This window comes from Panulirus ornatus, chromosome 72, assembly GCF_036320965.1.
Source record: "Panulirus ornatus isolate Po-2019 chromosome 72, ASM3632096v1, whole genome shotgun sequence".
Lineage (NCBI taxonomy): Eukaryota > Metazoa > Arthropoda > Malacostraca > Decapoda > Palinuridae > Panulirus > Panulirus ornatus.
In genome coordinates this window covers 3388902-3416777 of record NC_092295.1, presented here as the reverse complement: position 1 = coordinate 3416777, position 27876 = coordinate 3388902, and the positions used below count along the sequence as shown (strand labels likewise).

General features: G+C 37.9%; 1 protein-coding gene across 4 annotated transcripts in view; it reads left to right on the top strand.

The window, feature by feature from the left end:
- Window positions 1-27876, top strand: part of LOC139748028 (endonuclease/exonuclease/phosphatase family domain-containing protein 1-like) — a 40484-nt gene that overhangs the window by 6755 nt on the left and 5853 nt on the right. For 2 of the 4 annotated variants that reach the window (XM_071660577.1, XM_071660576.1), the window contains 13 exons: window positions 5565-5712; window positions 9200-9347; window positions 9602-9777; window positions 10609-10817; window positions 11710-11916; window positions 12550-12743; window positions 13899-14037; window positions 16407-16509; window positions 16985-17089; window positions 17840-17950; window positions 19956-20096; window positions 25308-25566; window positions 26677-26814. In XM_071660577.1, the coding sequence (XP_071516678.1) occupies window positions 9284-9347; window positions 9602-9777; window positions 10609-10817; window positions 11710-11916; window positions 12550-12743; window positions 13899-14037; window positions 16407-16509; window positions 16985-17089; window positions 17840-17950; window positions 19956-20096; window positions 25308-25566; window positions 26677-26814 (1846 nt within the window). In that variant the 5' untranslated portion in view covers window positions 5565-5712; window positions 9200-9283. Of the gene's footprint in view, window positions 1-2069; window positions 2631-5564; window positions 5713-9199; window positions 9348-9601; window positions 9778-10608; window positions 10818-11709; window positions 11917-12549; window positions 12744-13898; window positions 14038-16406; window positions 16510-16984; window positions 17090-17839; window positions 17951-19955; window positions 20097-25307; window positions 25567-26676; window positions 26815-27876 lie in introns of all 4 variants that reach the window. The other 2 variants (XM_071660578.1, XM_071660575.1) reach the window with 2 other exon arrangements.

Below are 27876 nucleotides of genomic sequence, written 5' to 3'. Positions count from 1 at the left end.
TTAGTTTTGCTGTTAAGTAGAAATTATCAGTGAATCACATTGATTTACCATTTGAGGAAAACATATTACAAGGCCTTCTTGATTTACACATTTGTTTTATGCCATTTTTTTTTAATAACATGCACGATCTTTTTTTTTTTAATGGGCTTATGTTTGGAACTCCATAAACATCAGTGCGCTGGCAGTGCAAATTGTGTGATGTTGCCAGTGCATGGCATGGTTATGCAGCTTCCCACCATGCTGTCCTCAGTGCATAGATGCAAAGAATCAAATTCAGTTTTTGATGGAGGTAAAAAAAGAAATTATAAACATGCTCAGTTGGTGCTAAGGCCTTACTCCTGAATTTTTTTAGCTCTTTTTGCTATAATGTCTGGAAACGTTTTGTACATTATTAGCGAAAGTAGTGGACAATATATCTATTAAAGTCATTGTTTTTACATTCTTTGAAATCAAAAGGAATACATATGTTAAACTTTTTCAAAATGTGAATCTTGAAGGTTGGAAAGGAAAACCTAGTGAGATGTTGAACGGGTGATACCATTAACTCCCTCAAGTGTATCAGCTTTCTTAATCTTTACTCATACTGATGAACTAATGGTAATTGGCAAAAACATTTGTTAGGTGGGCTTAAAGGGACACCAAACCAGCACCATGATAATAAATCTTAAGCATGTGTCAAAAGCATAGTACCTGTAAATTATGATTTTATATATCTATTTATGCACCATGATACATAGCACATACATGACAATGAACAAATTGTAAAGTGCATGTACATTAATGAAAGTGCCGGATTGAAATGAACACAGCAGTGCCATGTTTCCAACTCATAAACGCGTCAAAAATGCTTTATATCATTATTTATCATCATTTATGCATTATAATACATAGCACTTTCTTGCATTGCATATCTTGACATTCTGTTGTTCATGATTTACGTAAATAACAGCATGAACAAATTGAAAAGAAAAAAGGAGAGGTGAATGAATCGGTACATGGGTGGCAGCAGTTAAAAAGTGTTTTTACTGTGGAAGACATTGTAACCTTCACACTAGTGAGATGGAATGGGGAGGAGATTGTGGAAGTCATCAGGATATCTGGAAAAGATATTAATAGTGTTAAAAGAAATAGACCCAAACAAAGCTCGTGGTCTGGAAGAAATTTCATTATGTTTGCAAAAGAGGTATGTAGATACTCTTGAGAAACAGCTTGAATTACTGTTCAAGAGCAGGGAGAGGCATAGTGCTAAGGGAATGCAAAAGGGCAAATTTCATACCTATATATAAAAATGGAGACCAGGAACAGACATTGAATTACAGACCTGTCTCACTAACGAGTGTGGAAAAGGTATAATTGAAAGCAAATGGTTGACTTTTTATGGACAAATTTCTTTAGTGAGAGACAGCATACCAAACTTCACCAGAGAAACAGCCAAGGGAACTGTAGATCACTATTTGAGTTAGTGATCCACTATATTCTTAGGCCCCTTTATACTGTTGGCCATTCTAATGAAATATCACATAAGCCAAGTGATATGTTAAGCAAAGAAAATCTACAGAGTTCACTAGGGCTTAGTTAGCCATGATCAGAAAGGAAAAAAGATATCCCTATGTTTTGTCAACCTATGCTTTCATCATCATTGAAGTCATCATCTTATACATCATATGACCATCTTTCCATGTTTTATGACCAGCCATCAGAGTGCTGTGTCAAGTTATTCAAATTTGACCAGTCATCCATATCTTGTGACCAGCCTGCTGCATTCCATAATCAGACTACCAAAAATATGACCTGCCATGAGTTGCAGTCAGATCATGTTCTTTCTAATCATCATCTGGAGATGGAGATGTCCATCCAAACAAGAAACTATTGCAGTTAGGTGAATGCAATTCATCACAATAAGGATCTTTATAGTTATAGTACTTTATACTGTATATACTAAATGCAGTGGAACATAGTAAATCAATAGTGTCTCTATTTAGTATAAGTGGTCATGTGGTTGTGGGTGTTGTTGATTTACCTTTGGGTGTATCATGAATTAGCAGTTAATTGTAAGTATTCCTCTGAAGGAGGTGGAGTGTCTGCATCGTGAGGACTACAGCCCGACCACTATTTGCAGAATGACCAGATCGCAGAACAAATAGCCTACTTGACAATGCAGGAAGAAGGAATGGAAAAGATGGATCAGCATGATGTACTGTGTAAAATGTAGTTGGTCATAGATCTGGGTTACATGACATGGTAATTGCTGTGGGTAAACAAACAGTTAAATAGAGAACTTTCATGAGAATTTTATACTCAGAGAATGAAGTTATTAAGTTTATTTAGTTGAGGTAGGGAAGCAACAAAAGACATCTGTATTTTTCCATATATACCAGTCTTTGATATCTCCATCAGTGGATCCACAGCCTTCCAGATCTTGGTTATCCCCCCATGCCTTGTGACCCAACTTCCACCTCTTGTGACCAGTCTTTAATGCACATTATGAGAAGCCTTCCATGTTTTGTAACAAGTCTGATATGTCATGCAACCAACCCTCGAAGAGTAGCAGCTACCCTTCCACATCCTGTGACCAGCAGTGAAATCATGGCCTTCCCCACTGTCTTAAGATGAAGATTTCCATATGCAAAGTAAGCTGATGATGTGAATTGAGTGTGGTTCAGTCTGTTAATGTGATCTGCATAGCTACTGTAAGGTATAATGATATATACTGCCGTTAGATAATGGAGCACTGGAGCACTGCACTCCGATAGTCTTTTTTATAATTGAAAGCAAATGTGCAGGTGTAAATGTTACTTTTTCCAATATAATGTAGATAGAAAGTAAATTCTAAGTAGAATGTAGTGCTATAAAGCCAAAGAGATATTGCTTAGACCTTCTACTATGCCCTTTACAGTATTTCCTTCACAACTTCTGGTAAGTAAAGTGCTGTATGGCAATGCTCAATAGATATCTTTATCATTGTTTTTGGCAATACAGTGCACAGTACACATATTCCTCAATTTAAGGAAGACTGGTATACAGCACTTTAAAGATATGGAAAGTCAGAATTATGAAATATGATCCAATATACTTTAGAAAATCAAGAAAATCACAAAGTTAAGACAACTTTAACAAACATGGAAAAATCAAATTGTTGCAACAATATCCAGGCTTCATTGAGCATAGATTTCACAAAATGTAAACAAAACAACATCCAAACTTTATAATGCACTTTTACTTTCAAATCAAGCTATCAATGAAGACAGTTTGTGTCTCCAATTATATGGTGAAAGTTAGTGGGAAAATGTGGATCACTCTATGCAAAATTGATCAAAGGGAAGCTACCTAGAAATGGAACCCTCTTTTTAATCAAAGAATTGATATATTGAATGGTTAAGGTTTAATTGTATTTATATAGTAATATGGGGATATTTTAGCATATTAAAATTCTTTTAAAGTACCAAGTACCAGGAGGCACAAGTTACAATGCCGAGAGGTGCGACATTTCAGATTAACATCTTAGAATGAGGTACAATTTATCAGCTTAAGACACTTTGCTTTGATTTTTGACACTGGAAAAACAAAATTTTTTATATACTCTTTATATCTAAAAATTCTTTTTTGATTATAAAGTATTTCACCTTAATTTGAGGTATTTGTGTACTTATTATGCATACCTTGCTTATATCACTGTAAAGTACTATTTGATTTGTATTTCACCAGCTGGGAAAATATGTTCATATGTGTTCACTGTCTCCCCATTACCACTTCCACAGTAAGTGTAGGCATTTTAGTATCATATGGAAGGAATGTTAAAGGATATTCATGGCAGTGCAGGATATAAGACTATGACTCTTGGCATTTAAGTAACAAATTTTCAAATGGGACCTTTGTATATTTTGCAAGATCTGCTCCTCTTTTTATTAAGATGTTTTCCTTGCCCCAAAGGAAGACATTGATTTTTGTAGAGCTTCTTGTGCTTCATCTTCCTGTCATGCAATCACATCTGAGCCATATCTCTGTGCATCTCATCTACACTTTCCCACACTGTAACCTTGGCTTTTAAGGCCAACCTCGTATAATTGTACTTTTAACTTTTAAGGAATATTTTTGCAGACTGTGATTCTTACTATTGAAGATATCACAGCGAGATATATAGAATATGTGCATACTATATACGAAGGTGTCTCATGAATTGAAATGTCGGTATTGTGACTTTGTTTGCAGGTCATAGGTCAAGTGATTTTCAGTCATGGAATTTGTCTCTGGCCATATATTAACCTGTACATTACCAGTATCTATACCTATAGTGAGGTCATTATGAACTGGTGTCAAGGTCAAATAATTAATCAAGAGCAATAGAGTTGTTCACCACAAAACATTTAAGTCAATAGATTGTCAATATAAAATATTTTTTAAGTTCTTGCAATACCAATAACATTGTAAGTCATCTGAAGAGTTACAGGTTTGCAAGCCCATAATTGATTTTTATAATGTTCCCATAACTATTCTCATTAATTCCTACATACTTTTGACATGCCATAACATACGGGGGAAAATTTATCAACACCAGCAGTAACTTATTCTGTTACACAAAACAAATAATTATGTTCCAATTCAAGCTTACAAAATAACTCTCCTCTTCCTGATTACAAAATATGTTTGAAAACCTCTCAGTTCACAAGTCAGACTTTGAGCTATAAGATCAGAAGCAGCCACATTAAATTTTTAATGTGGCTCATAAGGTATTGTAACTGCAATTGTGATTGACTGTGGAGTTTAGAAATATTTAGTGATTATTAGCAAAGAGGATCTCGGAAATATATGTAGTAGTCAAAAACATTTGAAGATCATTGAGAAATGTGTACAGTATGCACACACATCACAATTACCTCTTTTCCAGCTTCACAGCATACTTTTCCCTTGTGTGTTGGATATACTTCGATTGCTGCAATCTTCTTTAAATCTTGTACACTTTAATCTTAGTACTGCAAAGTGATTATATGACCAGAGTGTTGCTGTTTCATCAAGTCCACATTCAGTGTTACGTAACACTTATTTAAGTTTTTGATTTGGATGACATTGTTCACAGGTAATTAGTAACTAAAACTGAGGCATAAGGTAATCAATACACGACTGCATTTTGAGTGAGGTTAACCTGTAAATGTTTTAGTAAATAGTTTCCTAATTAAGAAAGTGTACCAACAGATTCGTTGTTAGGCTTAGATTATAATATGTTTTGAGATGATTTTGTTTTCTCTTTTTTTGTCATCTAACAACAGTGAAACAGGATACATTGCTATCTTGCATACCTCTAATGTTTATTTTATTTTGGACTTGGCAAATGTAATCCCTGCTGGGATGAGGTGTCATGCAGCAGATGCTACTATCCATTGGTGGTTTAGAGGTTATCAGAATCCGTTGAGGATCAGCAACCAGCATCATTTTCCATAGTGTGGTCTGATAGTCACTATCTTATTATTGTCTGACTTTTCAGTTGGTTCATGGAACATTTTGATAAACAGACTTAATTATTTCAGTGGGATCAAGCATGCTTTTATTCAATAGCTTGTTTCTAACAGGTACTCCAAAAAATGTTTAAACTGAAAATGGAAGGATGATAGAAAGCCCACCAAATGGACTTGGAACATGGATTAACACATTCCTCCTTGCAATCAAGAATTTTCACAGTTTCTGCTATTCCAGATATTTGGGTTATCCTAATAACAGGTGAGTTGATATCAGTCCTGTATCCTCCAACATGTCCTACGTTAAGATTCTTCTTTGATTCTTAATTAAATTAAGTTTTGCTTAAGATGCAAGTAATGAATGGAAATAAGTATATGCCAGTAGGTAGGCTCTTTTGATAAAGTTTCTTTCACCGCACCTCAAAGCTTTGGAACACTCTTACCTTCAAATGCCTTTCCCAATAACTATTACCTGGCACATTTTGAAAATCAAGTTTTTCACTTTCTCCAAAATTTTGTAAATGCTTTCCCTTGTCTGTTCTATTTTCCTTTCATAATCCTTGCTATATTTCAATTAAGGCCCAGCCATGATGTGGATTTTTGCCCTTGAATGGAGCCTACAATGGAAAAGGAAAAGAACCATCCCATTCTAGTAAAATATAATTTTATCTTTTCTTATTGTAATATCACAAAAAACATTAACCCTTCAACCACTCCAATTGTATACATAGAATGCTTGGGTAACTTCACCACTCAGAGTTCCAAGGCAGAGTTCTGGGTTGGGGTGTGGGAAGGGTATACATGGGTACTGAATACCTTCACAGGACATGTGTTGAGATGCCTTCCTGGGACTAGAGATGGAAATATTACAGATTTGGTGTAGATGTTGATACCTGAACCAAAATTTTCCAACTTTTGTGTTTGTGTATGAGAGAGCTTGGGAAGTGAGTCAGTTGTTGTTCGCTGATGATACGGCGCTGGTGGCTGATTCATGTGAGAAACTGCAGAAGCTGGTGACTGAGTTTGGTAAAGTGTGTGGAAGAAGAAAGTTGAGAGTAAATGTGAATAAGAGCAAGGTTATTAGGTACAGTAGGGGTGAGGGTCAAGTCAATTGGGAGGTGAGTTTGAATGGAGAAAAACTGGAGGAAGTGAAGTGTTTTAGATATCTGGGAGTGGATCTGTCAGCGGATGGAACCATGGAAGCGGAAGTGGATCATAGGGTGGGGGAGGGGGCGAAAATTTTGGGAGCCTTGAAAAATGTGTGGAAGTCGAGAACATTATCTCGGAAAGCAAAAATGGGTATGTTTGAGGGAATAGTGGTTCCAACAATGTTGTATGGTTGCGAGGCGTGGGCTATGGATAGAGATGTGCGCAGGAGGATGGATGTGCTGGAAATGAGATGTTTGAGGACAATGTGTGGTGTGAGGTGGTTTGATCGAGTAAGTAACGTAAGGGTAAGAGAGATGTGTGGAAATAAAAAGAGCGTGGTTGAGAGAGCAGAAGAGGGTGTTTTGAAATGGTTTGGGCACATGGAGAGAATGAGTGAGGAGAGATTGACCAAGAGGATATATGTGTCGGAGGTGGAGGGAACGAGGAGAAGAGGGAGACCAAATTGGAGGTGGAAAGATGGAGTGAAAAGGATTTTGTGTGATCGGGGCCTGAACATGCAGGAGGGTGAAAGGAGGGCAAGAAATAGAGTGAATTGGAGTCATGTGGTATACAGGGGTTGACGTGCTGTCAGTGGATTGAAGCAAGGCATGTGAAGCGTCTGGGGTAAACCATGGAAAGCTGTGTAGGTATGTATATTTGCGTGTGTGGACGTGTGTATGTACATGTGTATGGGGGGGGGCCATTTCTTTCGTCTGTTTCCTTGCGCTACCTCGCAAACGCGGGAGACAGCGACAAAGTATAAAAAAAAAAAAAAAAAAAAAAATATATATATATATATATATATTTTTTTTTTTCATACTATTCACTATTTCCCGCGATAGCGAGGTAGCGTTAAGAACAGAGGACTGGGCCTTTGAGGGAATATCCTCACCTGGCCCTCTTCTCTGTTCCTTCTTTTGGAAAAAAAAAAAAAAAAAACGAGAGGGGAGGATTTCCAGCCCCCCGTTCCCTTCCCTTTTAGTCGCCTTCTATGACACGCAGGGAATACGTGGGAAGTATTCTTTCTCCCCTATCCCCAGGGAACATATATATATATATATATATATATATATATATATATATAGGGGTTAAAAAAAAAGAAAAGAGACATTACGGATACAAGAGAATACAAGAATACTGTCGTTGCATTATTATTGCTAAGTAGTGCTTACTGGAGATTTATTATTTAATAGTTGACAATGTTTGAGATTACCATGGGGGCCTATAACCATATTAAACATATGGAAAGAATGCAAGACAGGTAGTTTACAGGGAGAGTGTATAATAGTACAATTAAGGGCTTAGTGGGAGAGGAAGACCATCTGTGACATGAAATAAAGTGGAAGAGTACTGGAGGGAGAGAAATGGTGGTGGAATGATGTATGTGAGGCATGTAAGAATAGGGATAAGTGAAGACTCTTGCTGTGGCCACACCAGGCTTCAAAGATAGAGATAGATAGGTACTAGAAATGGAGCCCTGCAAGTGTAAAACTCTCCATCAGTACAAACAGGTAATTACATTGGTGAAAAGGTAGACGCAAGAAGAATGGTGAAAAGGTAGACTTGAGAATTGGTTAAATGCATTTAGTAAACTGATAGATGTTAGAAGTATGCTGTGGGATTGATTGTTGAATGTAATGGAGGCATCTTATGTGTCAGGGTGGAGGTTTTGAGAGAGATACTGGGTTTGTCTGATGAATGGTATTAGTGTGTAATATAGAGAATTGTGAGGTACTCCAATAGTTCAGAAGTCTTTCTTCATTCTAGTACATTAGACATGGATGGAGGATATGGTTGAATATATTAACTTTATTTTTATGTTTAAGGCTCCAGCCACAGACATGAGTCCACATCTAGGCTGGGTCTTAATTGAAACAAAGAAAGAATTATGAAGCAGAAAAAGAAAAGACAAGAGAAGGTATTTATGAATTTTTGAGGACATGAATGACTTATCTTTTGAAATGTGCCAGGTCATAAGTGTTAGGAAAGATACGACAAGGTAGAGGGTTCCAAAACTTTGACATGTAGGGAAAAAAGCAGGTACCAAAGCATCCCATCCTTGGGTTGCCAGTGGTCACACAGTAGTCATGTAATGCAGCAGCTTGCTGAGTATTGCGTGGTCCAGCTAAAGGTGGGGGCACACAAGCAGCCAGCTCTTGGGATCAAAACCCAAAGTAATACCAATAGAAAAGGGAAAGTGAACAAACATAGCAGCTTAAGGCAAGGGGGTCAAGTTTGGAAGTTATCCTGTGACAGTTTATGAGTCAGACCGCTTTCAACTCAACTCTGTCAAGAAAGGATACAGAGCTAGAACCACCCAAAATGGGAGAGCATACTCGGTAAAAATCTTTGCCTCTCCAGTTATGGTTTTTTAATATCAAGAAGTAGAATTTAATGATAGCCTCTGTGCTGAAAATTAGATGTTAAAGGACTGCAAAAACCAAACAGAAAAGCGATATTACAATACTATAAGAAGCATTTGTATTCAAATGGTCCTTGTAAAGGTTCACATATTATTTCATACAGTGCATTATGAATACTGTGCTTCTTAATTCCATATTAGTATGAAGCTGATATGGACTTATATTTCTTTTCCCCAGTTTCTGAAAAAAGGAAGCAGTTGACTTTTCTTTGTTCCTTATATATGCCAATGGTAGAAAAAGAAAGACTCCATTAGAGGCAGGATGGGCCAGTGCACAAGTGGGGAACTGCCTCCTCCCATCAGTGACGGTGTTGATGAGCATATAGGTAAGAAAGGGAAGGGAAAACTATGGTTTGAGAACAGCTAAAAGAGATGTATAGTATCAAATATCAAATGGTAAAGATTTACTATTGTTAAACCAACTTTATGAACTCTAGCAGATATTTCTAAATGTTGTTGTCCTTTGATTAGAGTTGCTCAAACTTTGGCATTCTGAGATTCTTATAATGATATTAGTGTTATTCTAGCTTAAAAGAATAAAGATAAACTTCTTTGTAGTTAATGAACTGCTTCATTATAGCAACTGAAAATGGAGATTATCAGTCACAACCAGAGAGAGACACACAGAAATCATCTAGTCGCAAGTTATTTCGTCGACGTTCTTCAAGTTCCTCCTGGGTTAGCAACAAATTTAGTAGAGGACGTAAAGCTAAAGATTTGTCTGCTGCATTTAACATGCTTGATTATGATGCCAAGGTAAATACTTGAATTTCTGCACTTTCTCAAAGCAGATTCTGTAGTATATAGATTCTTGCCATTGAAAAGAAGACAGCTTATTAGATGATAAACAAAAGCAGGGAAAATACTGTATTATGAATCGTGTAAGTCTAGTCTCTAGGTGAATCCTGACAAAGTGTGCTGCTGAAAAGTTTTCATTGCTGGTCATATAAGATAGGGAATATGAATATTTGGATAGTTGCAGTTTCTTTTATTACAGCATACACATCCTCTTTCAATGATGATGCAGCCTGCCACCAAACACTTTCTTAAAGATTCATTTAGGATTTCTTAAAAATTCTTTTAGGATTCAGAGTAAGGTACCATAAAGGATTTTCACATTATATGAGGGTTGTTTAATTTGTTTATGGATGAGTCTTGAATCTTAATGGCCATCTGCTTTAGGACATGACTCAGTGATCTCTTTCCAGACATGTCCTTTATTCTCATCATAATTATTTGGTCATGATTTTCCATCCTAATACATGAATAAAAGAAACATGTTCTGTTTTTCCTTCACTTTTTATATACGATTAATCGTTTAAACTTTTAGGGATACACTTTTTGTTCTGGATTTTTATTGACCACAATTGACCCCCTGCACAGTTCCATCAACTCCTGGGGGTCTGCAATGACAACTCTGGGAACCCTTAATATAAAGTATAATGAAATGGTCTTGATTAGGGCATTTGGTTGTCTATGCAGTCTTGGTTAAAATTAAAAAAATAAACTACCTGAGGATCAGGTGAGTGAGTGTTTCCAGCTTAATAACAAACTTTTTCTCAGTTCATTGCCAATTTTTATTAACAGCTGAATTTGTTGAACATCAATATTGCTGCTGAGGAGGAATTGATGACTCTACCGGGAGTAACACGTACAGTTGCAAGAAACATAGTTGAATATCGCACAGCTATTGGGGGTTTCCGTCGTGTGGAAGACTTGGCACTTGTATCTGGTGTTGGAGCTGCTAAACTACAGACATTTAAATGTGACATAACTGTGAAGAAAAGATCCCCTAGGTAAGTATTCAAATAACTTTTTGCTGTTTACAAAACCTTTGGTAGAGCTGAACAAAGCTTGCTTGCAACACCTGTTTCAGACATTAAATTTAGATTTAATATTTCCTGTTTTCTTAAGAAATGTTTCATTAAGAGAGACAGCATATTGCCCTAAGAGTTGAAGATATGCCATCAGCACAAAACAATGAAAGTAAATGAAAGGGCACCCAAGAAAGTTTCTCCAGGGACAAAGAAAAAGACAAAAAATAGATGTAAACTCCTGACTTTTGTTTTGAATAAGTCGCTTGCTACAGAATAAGTTCCTTGTGATGAGATTCACATAACACACTTGTTTTCACAAGTTTCACACAGCACATTTGTTTTGATGAGGTTCACGTAATATAATTGTTGTGACAAATTTCACATAACGTACTTTTTGTGATGTTTAACAAAAATCATTTTGATTTAATAGTAATTACTTCTCAAATTTTCCAATGTCCTATGGTATGATTATTTCATTTTCATGATCATATTAGTATGATCATTTCCAGAGATGAACTTCTTCATAGTTATTCCTTTACTTTTTTGTCTTACCTTATTGTATTTTGATAAAATCACAGACTCATCATCATCATTAAGTAACTTCCTTTAGAATGTAAGAAATTTTTGGAATGTAAAGGGATGCGTTGTCATTTTGTATGTTGGTGATTATTCTTTGGCTTCTTTTCTGTATTGCAAGAAAAGCCATGTTGGGATTGCTTTGGGTTCATATGTTTGTTCAACATTTCATTCTGTTATCTAACTTTCATAGCTATATTCTTGACTACTATTTCTTCTGCTTAACATTACTTGTTATGGCAGTGTTGTTTTGAGTATAGATAGGATGCAAATTTATGAAGAAATACAATTCCAGTCGTTCCTCTTCTCGCACACAAAGTGTCGACTCCCTTCCGAGCTGTGAATCAGGAAGATCCCAGCGTTCACATTCTCAGTCTCATAGTGGGCGTAGCTTACGCGGATCACCAGTACATGCCATCAATGTCAATGCTGCTTCTATCTTTGAACTTATGAATGTCCGTGGTATGAATCAAGAAATGGCAGCAAATATTGTAGAGTACAGGTAAGTTTACATTATATTTGCTCAGAGCTAATAATCCCTTCTTGGGTTTGAAACTAATTTTTGAAAAAAGAATCAGCTTATCTAGGGTTTTTGAATTTTAGTGACTAAAATTACTCTTGCCATGGTAGGTAATTCAATCTAAATACAACATATGGAAACAGAAATATAGAAAAACTTACAGTTGAGGAAAAACTCAGAACAATATAAAATGAGGTTGGAATGTAGACTAAATACACTAAGTAAGGCCAAGCAAGACCATTATTGTCCAGATATGGAGCTGAGTTCAGTTTGGGCTTGGCTGATTCTGCAGCAGTGAAGTAACACCAGGAACAAATGAAGAAATTGCCTTATTTACTCACAACCTCCATCACTGCCATGTTGATGAATGTATTTTAGTGTTCCTGTCAATGCTGTAAGAAGTCAACTTTGCTTCAGAGTATTCTGAATAGTCATCAGCTGCTTAGGAATGATTGACCCTTGATCATGGTTTTTCTGTAGGGATATTGGCATTTGGAGAGAATGAGTGAGGTACATGTATGTATACAGTATGTACATTAACATAGTACATTATTTACATAAATGGCCTTCTAGTTATTTTACAGAAGGTATGTATCATACTTTTCCTTATCTCAGAGAAAGAAAAGGCCCATTCAAGAGTATTGAAGAGCTGGTGAAAGTAAGAGGAATCTCTGCTCGTGTCCTAAGTATTCTCAAGGTGTATTTGACAGTGAATAATGTTCCACCTGCCTCACCACCCATAAGTGATGTCATCTCAGTTGCAAGCTATAGCAGGGTTTATCAACGCAACCTTGACGTGAAAATTCCAGGTAGGGTTTTTTTCAGTTGATTATGATCAGTTTTGATACTTATGCTCATCCATGTTTCATTCCTTGCTCTCATTTACTTACAGCTATTGATTTACAGCTAGTTATTCTTCCTGATGTGGGTTTGGATTTCTGTGTGTGTATATTACTGAGTTTATAAGTTAAAGGTGCATTGATTGGTTTAATTCCATCATAGTTAATGGAGAATCTTCATCATTTAAGTAATGACATTTCTTTCAAGTATTCTTCCACATACTGTAGCTTATATTCTACTCTCGGACGTGGATTTTCACTCACCCCTGCCAAAGACCCTACTTCACTTGGAATGACTAACCCTCCTTTTTCCCTTCTCATACACATGCTCAACAAAAAGCTGGGTAAAAAAAAATTATTGGGAAGGATGCTGAAAAGTATTGGTTTAGTGTTAGTGGATGGTTGGAATAAGCTAATCACCGAGACAGCAGATTTTGGCAGTTTACAAGTTTAAAAAGCTACTTGATGGCACAGAAAGTTCATGAGATATGGCACTGTGAGTGTAGAACTCTGTCCCCCTACCATACAAATAGATAATTACAGGAAGGTACCCAGGCAGATTACTTATGATATACCTCCTTGGTTGTTAGCTTGAATTGAATTCAGGTACCATATTTGTGAAACCTAAAATTTTCCATACCGAAAGTAATTCTGATGGAGAACGAGCATTCTAACTTTTTTTTTAACACTGTGCATTACAAAGACTGGGATATATATACCGTCTGCACTACCATGCTGTTATCTAACACTACTTGCAGTTGCATTTAGAAAAATAGATTGATCATTAATAAAGCTCATTGATAGTAGTTCTAGTAGGCAGGGGGACAGGACCTAATGGTCAGGACTCCAGATGTTTGCTTTTTGTTGCGTTATAATTAGATTCTGATACATGTGAAGTTCCTTTGGTATTCATTATGATGCGTTATAATTAGATTCTGATTCATGTGAAGTTCCTTTGGTATTCATTATGAAGTAGAGATCAGAGTGGTACAGTTATCAAACTCTTATATTCACAGTATGGAATTCAGATTGAATTTCTTTTTGTTTGTCTTCAGAATATTTTTCTCAGAGAAGTTGTTTGAAATTTATTTTTATTATTGGTTTTGATTATGTTTTTCATTGTAGGTCATCGACGAACTCATTCTGCTCCTTTGAACAATGATGGAAATTCCCCAGGAAGACTGATTCTAGATCCCAAAGATACAGCAGATCCAAGAATATCTGTTGATTTCAGTGCTGATATATTTGAGCTTTTGTCTTTAAGGTTAGTTTAAGATCTTACCTTCCTTTCTTCATTAACTGCCCTTCTATTTGTATAAATATTTTTATTCTTCTCCATTGATGTAGCAAAGATATTATTGACCTAGTTATTATTTCTGTAAATTTGCGATGTATTATTTTCTTATATGTTGATGTAACTGCGAGTTGTATGTCTCTTCCCACTGCACAACAGAATAGTTCAAGTAAAGCTTAAAATTAGCAGTCAATACGTGCAGTGTTATACCCATCGTTGTTATGTTTTGCCATTACGACTTCATATTAGTAGTCATTAAACATTATCACAAACTCTTTTCTTTCATACATGTTACCAATTTCCCATGCGAGTAGGAAAGTGCCAGGCACTGATGACTGAGCCTTGAGAAAAAACTCCTCACTTGGCTAGTTTCTTTGTTCCTTCTTTTGGAGTGAAAAAGATATTGAGTGATTAGGGCCTGAGCATGCAGGAGGATGAAAGGCTTGCACAGAATAGAGTGAATTGGAATGATGTGGTATACTGGGGTCTACGTGCTGTCAGTGGACTGAACCAGGGCATGTAAAGCATTTGGGGTGAACCGTGTAGTTTTGGTGTAATACACATGACAGCAAGAGAATGAGTGAGTGGATGTGGCCTTTTCTTGTATGTTTCCTGGCTTTTTTTTTTAGTCTCCATAACTGGTGAACTCCATTGCTACTTCTTATTTTTTAGTGCCTCACCTTTAATTGGCCACTAGCAAAGGGCAGCTCTAATGCAGTGTTTCCAGAAGCTCTAACCTAAAGTTCTTACCGACTTCTCGTGTCTACATAATGTTATTACCTAATGTTCCATTCTACTATTTCTACCTGTGCCTCTCAGCTAAATGTTCCTACCTACTACTTATATTTAATGTTCTACCTGATATTAATGCCTATTGTTCCTACCTATTACTTCTGTCTATATCACCAATCATTTTGCCAAAAGGTAGTTCTAACACATAACACCCACTTCAAGAAAGTCTAGATTTGTGACGAATGAGCTGCGTGAGTTAAGTATTGTCAAGTGTTATGTGTGATAAGGAGATAATATATATTTATGGACAAAATGCCAGTAGTCCAAGTGCAGGTGAGGCATAACAGAAAAGACTGCTACATTGGACAGGGAAGTGGGGAGTGCATCCTGATAACCACAGAAGTGCTGGTTCATTATACAGCTGTCACTTACCCTTCCAATACCCAGGCAAGTAGGACTGGTAATATACCTCCTTAGTTGGTGGCTGTTTACCAACTACTACCTACATCTTCTCTCAATCGCTCATGGTATTTCTTCACAATGTTCTCTTCCTAGCTCACTTATTTTCACCACCCTCTTCTCACCCATATTATTTCCTCTTTTTTGAAAACCTCTGCAAGTCTTCACCCTTTCCTCCATCAGGCAGTGATTAGATATCACACAAGCTGCTCCTCTTAACACATTCATATCAAGCCTCTCTCTCTTGCTTGCCTATCAGTTGGTGTGTAACGAAGTAATGCCTCCTTACCATATTTTGTACTCGCTCACGTATACTTGTTTGTCCTTATTTAACAAGTTATTCCCAGTCAATAGCTCTTTTTCTACACACACAACTTAAGCTAATTAGCATTTCATACATCTGCAATTATACCACCAACTGCCACATTACTCATTTAGGCATATAAATCACAGTTCATTAGTGCCCAGTATCTCGTATCAAAACTGCTGACACACTCACTCAGCTGCTGCCAAATCATATGCCTCTCATCCAAGAGTCTTTTGCATACCTATCAATTGGTATGTAATGCAGTAATGCTTGCTCACGATCTTTCGTACTCACTCACGTATACTTGTTTGTCCTTTTTTTTTTACTAGGTATATTCCCAATCAGTAATTCTTTTACAACTTAGCAAGCTGATCAGCATTTCCACTCACCTTACTGTAAATCCCACACCTCCACAATTATACCACCAACTGTCACATTACTTACCTTCACATATAAATCACACATCTTTAGCACCCAGTCTCTTGCATCAAAACTGCTGACACACACTCAGCTGCTGCCAAAACACATGCCTCTCATTGTCATGCTTCTTGTGTCCAGGTGCTTAAGCACAAGTAAATCACCCAACTCGTGCAATCCACTTTCGTTTTCACCTACATCATTCTATAGCTTACATAAGCTCTTTCACACATCCCCATAACTAACTCAACATTAATGATAATGTGTTATAGCAGTAAAATATTTAGCCTGAGGTCCTGAGCATACCTTGCCCATAACTGATAGACAACCCTCTGGGTAAATATCTTTTTTCACAGGTTTTCAAGGACTTGACAATAAAAAAATGAAATGATTTAAAAAGGTTTCAATTTATATTGATTTTTAGGTCGGAGCGACCCATTATTAGAGAAGTATTTAATGGTTATCACCATGGTCAGCCTGCAATCAGGATTGCTACTTGGAATTTACAGCAGCTAACTAAGGACAAGGTTAGTCATCATCCATTTGAGTAGATGTGGGAAAATGCTTTCCTCTGAGGAATCTTTTATATTTTCTTTAACTATCATTGTTGAAAGGTGTCATGAGTTGAATTTTCATTAATTGTTTTACTTGGTTTTGTGCAGAGTATACTTTAAATTGGGTCTTTTTACTGTTTGGTGCTTTAGCTGTCCATCCTCAAATTTTTGAGTTTTGGCTTTAAACTTCACTGCTGAAGTTGCCTAACATGTAAGCCATACAAGACATTAAATGATTATAGGCTGTAAGGTAAGAGCGTGACTAATATTATTACATTCAAACTTAGCGCATGCAAAAAAAAATTAAAGGGTTAAGATATGTGTAAGAAAGGATAGGTATGAAATATAATTTGCACTGAATGTGAATAAAGTCAGTTTACATGATATGTGTTTTGGTTTGAATCCTTCATACAAACAATATCATGCATGAACTTACAATATTTTGCAGATCTGTAACCCTGGGGTGCTGGAGGTTGTGTGTCGGACTATATTGGAAAATGGATTTAGCCTTTTGGCCATTCAGGAGGTTGGCAGTAAGGATGTTCTGGAAAAGGTAAGATGAACATATTAATTAAAAAGATGTTGCATGGAAAGTATGATAACTTCATGATAGTGAAGCTAGCTGAAGTATTCATAAGGAAAGCAGGGCTACCAATTGTAAGCAAGACCCTAAAATATTTGTCAAAACCATTCATCCATTGTGTCATATAGTCTGACACAAAAATATAAGGTTGGTTTTTTGTTGGATGTACTTTCATAATTACATGTATACCTTTTCCCTTAATACTGTCTCTAACCCATCTTATGCTTACTCACTCCAGTTTTTTCAGCCAGATTGGAAAAAGAAATAAGCATTTCAGTCTTCAAATACCTGCTTATCCTTCATTTCCCACAAAGCTTTCACCTTAGTCAGGAATTGTTGCAATTATGTGATTCATGGGGCAAAGCTCTCTTACCTAAAGGAAGTATGAGAGCATCTCTTTTTCTCACACAAATACAGTGTAGTGTCCTTTTTCCCTCCACTTTACCAATGATGCCGTAGGAGTTCCCATTTGCCAATAGTACCAGCCTAATTAGGCTGTTTGTGATGGTGGAAACGATCAGAGAGTCAGTGATTAATGTGGTAGGGGTAGAAAGACTTTTGCTGACACCTCACTTCTTCCACTTTTTTCTGGTCCAATCTTGCTTGAGAGGGATCTTGTTTTGATCCTGAAAACTTGTTCTTATGATTAGCTACTCCAATTCTACAAATGATTTCATATAATTCAGTGAGAAAATTATCAGTGCTTTATTATTTCTGCAGATATGCTCTGAACTAAATCAGAGCAGCTTAAGGCGTGTGCGTGAATGGGGAGGCCCTAAGGGAGAGTGGAGATGGCAGGTGTCAGAAGAACCTGCAGGTCATATGCACCAGGTATGATTATAGTTAGCCATTTTTGAAAGCTAAGAATGAATTTTGCCTGAATTCTCATTTTCTCATATATAGAATATAGATTGCAAACCAAATTATTTTTCATCCTTGATTGCCATTTCCTGTCAGTAAGGTAGTGTCAAGAACATACGAAGGAAAGCCTTATTTGCACACATCCATTCTCTAGCTGTCATGTGTAATGCACTGAAGCCACAGCTCCCCATCTACAACTAGGCCTCACAGTCCTTGACATGATGTACCCCAGATACTTTATATTCCTTGGTTTACACCTAAAAAAATAAGGTGCCTCGGTGGACTCTTCCTTGTGACTCCCATCCTCCTCATATTCTATAGAGAAGCATGTGCTTTTATTTATCCATCCTCGCACCTTGAGTACTGGTTCCTGATTATATATGTACCTTCTGTGATGATAGAGTTGTTCAAAGGAGAAAAGAATTTTTCCTGGTCTTTCATTTAAACAGGCACACAAAACAGTTATTCGTTCACATTTACCCTTGAACCAATTTTTATGAGACAGTCCTAGTGTTACCCATGTTCTTTCTTAAGGCTATTGCAGCCCAATCTGTGCTACCTCCCATATTAGGGAAATGTAGATTCCTTTGGAGTGAAAAGTTCTTAAATGAAATACTCACAGTGATACAACCTTGCCAAAGGTGACTTTTAACTTATGTAACCTCGAGCAGGCAGTGTGTAGTAAACCCAGACAACAAAGATTCAGAATGATGTTAATGAAAACTGTCTGCTGTATTCTTGAGAAAGACGTATGGACAGTAAGTCTGGATTGCAAAGAAGTTTTTATTTTGGTATATTTTGATTTGTCCTATGATGAGGATATTCTTGACTTTTTAGGTAGGCAGAGAAATTTGCCAGTTTAGAGTTATGCATTTTTGACAGACTGTAGCACCAACCTTTTACCATGTGAGTTTCACCTTTCTTCACCGTTAAAATTGGTTGTGTCTGATAATAGCAGTTTCAGTGTGCCAGGCAAAGTTGTATGGTCATTAATGTATCCAGAAAGCAGATTTCATCCTAAATGCAGAGAAATATTGATTTTTCCTTATCAGAATTTCTCTTTGATCTGGACTAACTAGTGCTCCTGAACAGGTTAATGTAGCCTTCCAGCAGCCAAGTTGGTGAACAAAAGAAGTGTATAGAGAAATATTTCTTAGCAGAACTCAAGAATTGTGGTCCAACAAGGAAAATTTAGAGAGACCCTTGGCTTAGAGAACCCTCGTGGACCCACTGATAGGTGTTAGAATTCAGAAGTGTTTGTTCCTTAGCTGCTGCTTTTTCTAAACAATTTGAAACTAGGCTAAGATGTCAAGTTTCTGATTCACAACAGTTCATAACTGACTGCACCACAGTTGTACAATGTTTTAAAAATAGAGATTTCTGCCTCTTGGAACAATTAGAGATCATACTCTTGCTTTATTATCCTTGAGGAAACAGATTATTCAAGCACTTTTTCCTTCTCAGGACTTAGTGTTTGGGCAGATGTCCTTTCAGGTCAAGGACTGTGTTGTCTGAGTTGAGAGTGGAAATAACCATTTTCAGTTGGATCCTGTCTTTCAGATTAAACCTTAAGATGGATCTCTCTGCCACAAATACCAACTCGTGTTTCTCAGATTTTCAAGGAGGAGGCAGTGGGAGTCAGTGGTATGACCTTAGATTAGAATGCCAGCACTCAGATATATCTTTATCCTTTGATAAAAGTTTTTGAGATTTTGCTTCTCAAATTGGCTGCTCTTTAAAGTTTAGTGATTTGTCCTAAACTGTATTGAACATCCTTGGTGCAAGAGGCTACTGTAGATGTGCCATTTCTTCCCTACCCTAACAAAAAGTAAGTTTTAGTAAAAGATGATATGTTCTGATTTCTGCATCTGCGACCCTATTTAGTATAACCTCCACAATACCAAGGAATTCATTTTATTAGTCATATAGATGTACAGATTTGTAACTCATCATATCAGTGCCCATTACTTTACAGGGTGCTGAATATGCTGCCTTCATGTATAATGTGAGCCATGGTCTTCACCTCTCTTCTGCAACTCTGCTGGATGTCCATGGTAATAACAACAGCAAGACATGTAAATCCTCTACCAAGAAACCATACCTTGGATACTTTAAGGTGAGTTATTCTATGAAGGATGACTCCTCATTTCAGTATGTATAAAACAGTATTGTTAATCATTTAGTATTTAATTGGACAGTGCAGCGAGACAGTCCTACACTCATGGAGCCCTAATTTCATAGATTTGATATTATATAGCTGTCAGTGGACTGAACCAAGGCATGTGAAATATCCAGTAAACCATGGAAAGGTCTCTGGGGCGTGGATGTGGATAGGGAGCTGTTGTTTCAGTGAATTACATGTGACAGCTAGAGAATGAGTGTGAGCACATGTGGCCTTTCTTCGTATGTTTCCTGGCAGTACCCCACTGACGCAGGGGTTAGCGATGCTATTTCCTGTGGGGTGGGGTGGCCCCAGGAATGGATGAATGTGAGCAAGTAAGAAAATGTACATCTGTATATATGTATATTTTTTTTTTTTTTTTTTTTTTTTTTTTTTTTTATACTTTGTCGCTGTCTCCCGCGTTTGCGAGGTAGCGCAAGGAAACAGACGAAAGAAATGGCCCAACCCCCCCCCCCCATACACATGTACATACACACGTCCACACACGCAATTATACATACCTACACAGCCTTCCATGGTTTACCCCAGACGCTTCACATGCCTTGCTTCAATCCACTGACAGCACGTCAACCCCTGTATACCACATGACTCCAATTCACTCTATTTCTTGCCCTCCTTTCACCCTCCTGCATGTTCAGGCCCCGATCACACAAAATCCTTTTCACTCCATCTTTCCACCTCCAATTTGGTCTCCCTCTTCTCCTCGTTCCCTCCACCTCCGACACATATATCCTCTTGGTCAATCTCTCCTCACTCATTCTCTCCATGTGCCCAAACCATTTCAAAACACCCTCTTCTGCTCTCTCAACCACGCTCTTTTTATTTCCACACATCTCTCTTACCCTTACGTTACTTACTCGATCAAACCACCTCACACCACACATTGTCCTCAAACATCTCATTTCCAGCACATCCATCCTCCTGCGCACATCTCTATCCATAGCCCACGCCTCGCAACCATACAACATTGTTGGAACCACTATTCCCTCAAACATACCCATTTTTGCTTTCCGAGATAATGTTCTCGACTTCCACACATTTTTCAAGGCTCCCAAAATTTTCGCCCCCTCCCCCACCCTATGATCCACTTCCGCTTCCATGGTTCCATCCGCTGACAGATCCACTCCCAGATATCTAAAACACTTCACTTCCTCCAGTTTTTCTCCATTCAAACTCACCTCCCAATTGACTTGACCCTCACCCCTACTGTACCTAATAACCTTGCTCTTATTCACATTTACTCTCAACTTTCTTCTTCCACACACTTTACCAAACTCAGTCACCAGCTTCTGCAGTTTCTCACATGAATCAGCCACCAGCGCTGTATCATCAGCGAACAACAACTGACTCACTTCCCAAGCTCTCTCATCCCCAACAGACTTCATACTTGCCCCTCTTTCCAGGACTCTTGCATTTACCTCCCTTACAACCCCATCCATAAACAAATTAAACAACCATGGAGACATCACACACCCCTGCCGCAAACCTACATTCACTGAGAACCAATCACTTTCCTCTCTTCCTACACGTACACATGCCTTACATCCTCGATAAAAACTTTTCACTGCTTCTAACAACTTGCCTCCCACACCATATATTCTTAATACCTTCCACAGAGCATCTCTATCAACTCTATCATATGCCTTCTCCAGATCCATAAATGCTACATACAAATCCATTTGCTTTTCTAAGTATTTCTCACATACATTCTTCAAAGCAAACACCTGGTCCACACATCCTCTACCACTTCTGAAACCGCACTGCTCTTCCCCAATCTGATGCTCTGTACATGCCTTCACCCTCTCAATCAATACCCTCCCATATAATTTCCCAGGAATACTCAACAAACTTATACCTCTGTAATTTGAGCACTCACTCTTATCCCCTTTGCCTTTGTACAATGGCACTACGCACGCATTCCGCCAATCCTCAGGCACCTCACCATGAGTCATACATACATTAAATAACCTTACCAACCAGTCAACAATACAGTCACCCCCTTTCTTAATAAATTCCACTGCAATACCATCCAAACCTGCTGCCTTGCCGGCTTTCATCTTCCGCAAAGCTTTTACTACCTCTTCTCTGTTTACCAAATCATTTTCCCTAACCCTCTCACTTTGCACACCACCTCGACCAAAACACCCTATATCTGCCACTCTGTCATCAGACACATTCAACAAACCTTCAAAATACTCATTCCATCTCCTTCTCACATCACCGCTACTTGTTATCACCTCCCCATTTACGCCCTTCACTGAAGTTCCCATTTGCTCCCTTGTCTTACGCACCCTATTTACCTCCTTCCAGAACATCTTTTTATTCTCCCTAAAATTTACTGATAGTCTCTCACCCCAACTCTCATTTGCCCTTTTTTTCACCTCTTGCACCTTTCTCTTGACCTCCTGTCTCTTTCTTTTATACTTCTCCCACTCAATTGCATTTTTTCCCTGCAAAAATCGTCCAAATGCCTCTCTCTTCTCTTTCACTAATACTCTTACTTCATCATCCCACCACTCACTACCCTTTCTAAACAGCCCACCTCCCACTCTTCTCATGCCACAAGCATCTTTTGCGCAATCCATCACTGATTCCCTAAATACATCCCATTCCTCCCCCACTCCCCTTACTTCCATTGTTCTCACCTTTTTCCATTCTGTACACAGTCTCTCCTGGTACTTCCCCACACAGGTCTCCTTCCCAAGCTCACTTACTCTCACCACCTTCTTCACCCCAACATTCACTCCTCTTTTCTGAAAACCCATACTAATCTTCACCTTAGCCTCCACAAGATATGTATATTTATGTGTATTTATAACCTTGCTCTTATTCACAAGTTAAGAGTAAATGTGAATAAGAGCAAGGTTATTAGGTACAGTAGGGTTGAGGGTCAAGTCAATTGGGAGGTGAGTTTGAATGGAGAAAAACTGGAGGAAGTGAAGTGTTTTAGATATCTGGGAGTGGATCTGTCAGCGGATGGAACCATGGAAGCGGAAGTGGATCATAGGGTGGGGGAGGGGGCGAAAATTTTGGGAGCCTTGAAAAATGTGTGGAAGTCGAGAACATTATCTCGGAAAGCAAAAATGGGTATGTTTGAAGGAATAGTGGTTCCAACAATGTTGTATGGTTGCGAGGCGTGGGCTATGGATAGAGTTGTGCGCAGGAGGATGGATGTGCTGGAAATGAGATGTTTGAGGACAATGTGTGGTGTGAGGTGGTTTGATCGAGTAAGTAACGTAAGGGTAAGAGAGATGTGTGGAAATAAAAAGAGCGTGGTTGAGAGAGCAGAAGAGGGTGTTTTGAAATGGTTTGGGCACATGGAGAGAATGAGTGAGGAAAGATTGACCAAGAGGATATATGTGTCGGAGGTGGAGGGAACGAGGAGAAGAGGGAGACCAAATTGGAGGTGGAAAGATGGAGTGAAAAAGATTTTGTGTGATCGGGGCCTGAACATGCAGGAGGGTGAAAGGAGGGCAAGGAATAGAGTGAATTGGAGCGATGTGGTATACAGGGTTTGACGTGCTGTCAGTGGATTGAATCAAGGCATGTGAAGCGTCTGGGGTAAACCATGGAAAGCTGTGTAGGTATGTATATTTGCGTGTGTGGACGTGTGTATGTACATGTGTATGGGGGGGGGGTTGGGCCATTTCTTTCGTCTGTTTCCTTGCGCTACCTCGCAAACGCGGGAGACAGCGACAAAGTATAAAAAAAAAAAAAAAAAAATTTATATGTTGATATGTACATTTATGCACGTGTATGTATATGTGTGTATATGAGTGGTTGGGTCTTTCTTTGTCTTGTTTCCTGGCTTTACCTCACTGGCATGGTAAACAGCAATCAAGTAATGTATAATAAGATATATTGAACTAAGTTATATTGCAGATGCCATATTGAGGTCAGACACATGCCCATAGAGAATTTGATAGAGACTGTGGGATTCGGTTAGATCCTCTTTATGGGAGTTATATCTCAAGTGGATTTCTTTGCCCCTAGAACCAATTTGTTACTTCTGTTGTATGATTCTCCTGTTTTAGATATAAGAGGAGTTGCAATAGACAACCTGACCTAAGATTGGAATTACATTCAAGACCCAAGACTCGTATACCTACAGTGCTGATAGGACTACTATCAATTTTCCTAAATGACATTGATCACTTCATCCACATTCTCTATTATGCATCCAGCCCCTTTTCAACCTTGCACCTTATTTCATACCTGATTTTTTCTATCTGCTGCTACATTATCTTCAGTATACCTAAAGCACCCCACTTCCTCCAGGTCCTCCCCTTTCAGACTGATACTCAAACCAACCTGTATCTCATCTCCCCCACCCTCTACTACTCATAGATATACTTTTGTTTATGTAAACTCAGCTATCTCCTATTACACTCTTTTAATCTGTCATCAGCTTCTGGAGTCTGGCAACAAATCCATATCATAGTCAAACAGCATCTGACTATTGCCTCCCCACCCTCAACATACCGACCCATCATTCATTCTAAAACCCCTGCATTAACCTTCCTTATCACCTTGTCTGCGAACAGATGAAACAACCATAGGAACAAACAGTACAAATTTGAGAGACAGACCCCACCTTTATTGCAAACCATTCACCATCTTCCCTTCCTACTTGGACACATGCCATATTTTCCCAGTGAAAACTCGCTGCAATTAGTAACTTTACATTTAGTCCATATATTGTTGTGCCCTCCATAAAGCCTCTTTTCTCAGCCCAGTCATAAACTTTCTTCAGATCTATAAATGCCACTTACTGTTCACGCACTCTGTCTCCAATTATTTCTTGCACTAGTTTCTTCTAAGCAAACACTTGGTCCACACATCTCGCCTGAAGCCTAACTTCTCCCCAAGTGGATGTCTCAACCATGCCACCGCTCTCCCATTACCACTCTTCCTTACACCTAATCAGGTCCACTCAGCAAAATACTGTCAACATGTTATATCCGAAAGCATATTTTCCTTCCATATATGCTTATGCATATTAACATATGTGGAAGGAAAAATGTTTCCAAAATGGTAACACCTTTAAAAAGAAAAAAAATCCTCCCACACACAAATATACATAGATTTGCCATTTTCACATATGTTGCAAGGGTTTTCAGTGTGTTCCTTAACTTTATCTTACAGAGCTATGAATTTGACTTTGTTGTGGTGAGTCTTCACATTAATGCAATGCATCTTGAAAATAGAAATAAGAGAAATAAGATAAAAACTAGAAGTACCAATGATGACACAGCAGGCGATGAACCAAATAAAACAGAAGAAACAAGATCGATCACAGAGACATCTCAGCTTGCACCTCTAGTTACCGCATTGAAAGAAAAATTGATAAGTGAGAAGAATGTCATTCTCTTTGGAGACTTTGGCATGCACCCAGATGATGCTGGTGAGTTGTTAAATTGGAGATTACCCAGTTTATTAGATAATTATTTGTATGTATACTTATGCCCCTGGATAGTAGTAACTGATAAATGTCTTGCAAGTACTTCAGACAATAGATGTAGGGCTCAGCGAGTTATTGATATAGAATTTGAAATTTCACGCAATTGAAGGATCAGAAATTAACCATTTAGGTTATATATTAAGTAGTTAGAAAAAAATTGTTTGATATACATTGAATTTTTAAAGGGAAAATGATTCTTGGAACTCTTAAGAAAGTAATAGTGAAGAAATGATTCATGCAATCTAGTCCTATCATTGAGAATGATATATAGATCTGTATGTATATGAATATCCCTGGGGATAGGGGAGAAAGAATGGTGCTCACATGTTCCCTGCATGTCGTAGAGGGCAGCTAAGAATGGCGGGAGTGGGTGGCTGGAAATCCTCGCTTACTTTGTTACTTTCCAAAAAAGGGAACAGAGCAAATACCCAAATGAGAATTTTCCTTCTAAGGCTCAGTCATTTATTCTCAATTCTACCTCACTCATGTGGGAAATGGCGAGCATGTATGAAAAAAATATATATACGTTTAGTCAAAGGGCATACATATATACATACATATACTTCGTGAACTATAACCCTTTCTGTGTTGTGAACATCAGTCTGCTGTTGATAGAAGGGTGCAATATCATCAGTATAGAAACTTGATTTTAAGCTGAAATCTGCATACATTGTGGTCTTTGTTGGCTGGTCATAGATTGTAGGCCAAAGGATGAGTCATTGGAGCTGCCTTGAGGGCTCAGTAACCTGCTAGTGACCAGAGTGGGTATCACATGCCTATAATAGGGACTTGCCCAGACCAACCAAGCCTAGGATTGGCCCATCTGGTAAGAAATGTGTTTTCAATACCCTTACTTAAGAATGGCTGGTAAGGTAAGTATAGTAATGTTTTTTCCTGAACTAGGAATGGTTAAGTCTTAATCTGTAAAAAAAAAAAAAAAAGTAATGGTGCTTATATTCATTGTGCACAATGTGGGCTAAAAATATTAATTGCACACCAAAAGAACTTATAACCTGTATGTACATTAATGATCTATATATACTTATGTTTCAGCTTTTGATGTATTAAGAGAAGCATCTTATAGCAGCATTGTGCCAGCTGATGATTTTACTAGTGTAGCTGCCAAGAATGGTGAGGGGTCTTGTTGTGACAACATATGGTTGAATCCTTATACCAGAACAGTTTATACAGGTTAGTGTATACCATAATGCTCGAGACTGAAAAAAAATAACTGGAAAGGAGTTCAAGAATGAATGGGAGCTTGCAAGTGAGTAACTGAATGACACTAGCCATGCAAGCTAGTGAATAATGAATCATATGAAGGGATTCACTCTTGAATCAGTGCTGTAGAGATGTAGAGCAATAATGATAAGTATCAGTAATTGAGAAAGAATGTAGAATGATAAGGAATCATATGCTTTTTTACTTTATATGTATCATCACTGAATAGGGCTGTAGATTTCATGAATTAGAATAGGAAGTTGTTTCAAAGAATTTTACTTTGCCCAGTGTATGCTTACCTCATTGTCAGGTCCTCTTAAGTAATCAGATTAATTAAGTCTTAGGGCCCTGTGCTTGTTGAATATGAATAGCTTTTGAGTGCATATAGTCTCAAGACATTTTATCTCCTCAGATTAGGACTCAAAAGTGATATATTCTAATGGTGAAAAGTTATGACTTCTTAGTGCATCTGTACCTGTACCCGCTGTATACAGGAGTGTACAAGGTACTTTCAGTTTTGCAGATAGTATACAGGAATGTACATGGTACTTTCAGTTTTGCAACATCTTCTCTGCAGTCTTGCCACCTGCCAACCTATCATGTAGTAAGCCATCTGATTTAGTTGATGATGTAGACAGATTTACAGCAAATGAAACCACCTTTATGTTAAATGCATATAGAAGACAACTATGGTGTTAGCAAAAAACATTGTCCAGCCCCCATATATTTTCGAAGGTGATATACAGCTAAGGTTTATCATAGGTACAAACGTATGATGCTTTCAGGGTGAAATCATCATATATCTGGTCTCTCACACTACTGTGTCTAATGGTGTGAGCACCAGCAATATGCTTCAGTGTGCCTCAGGCTATGGAGAGGAAAAGAAAATTTTATTTACTCGTCCAGGCTGCCACTTCACTGTGGGAATTGTGCTTCTGGGCACTGTATATTTTCCATATGTTCCTTAAGATTGTTGGCTCTTACCTGTCTAAAGAGTAGAAAGCCCAAATTCTCACCTGGAAGCTAGAAAAT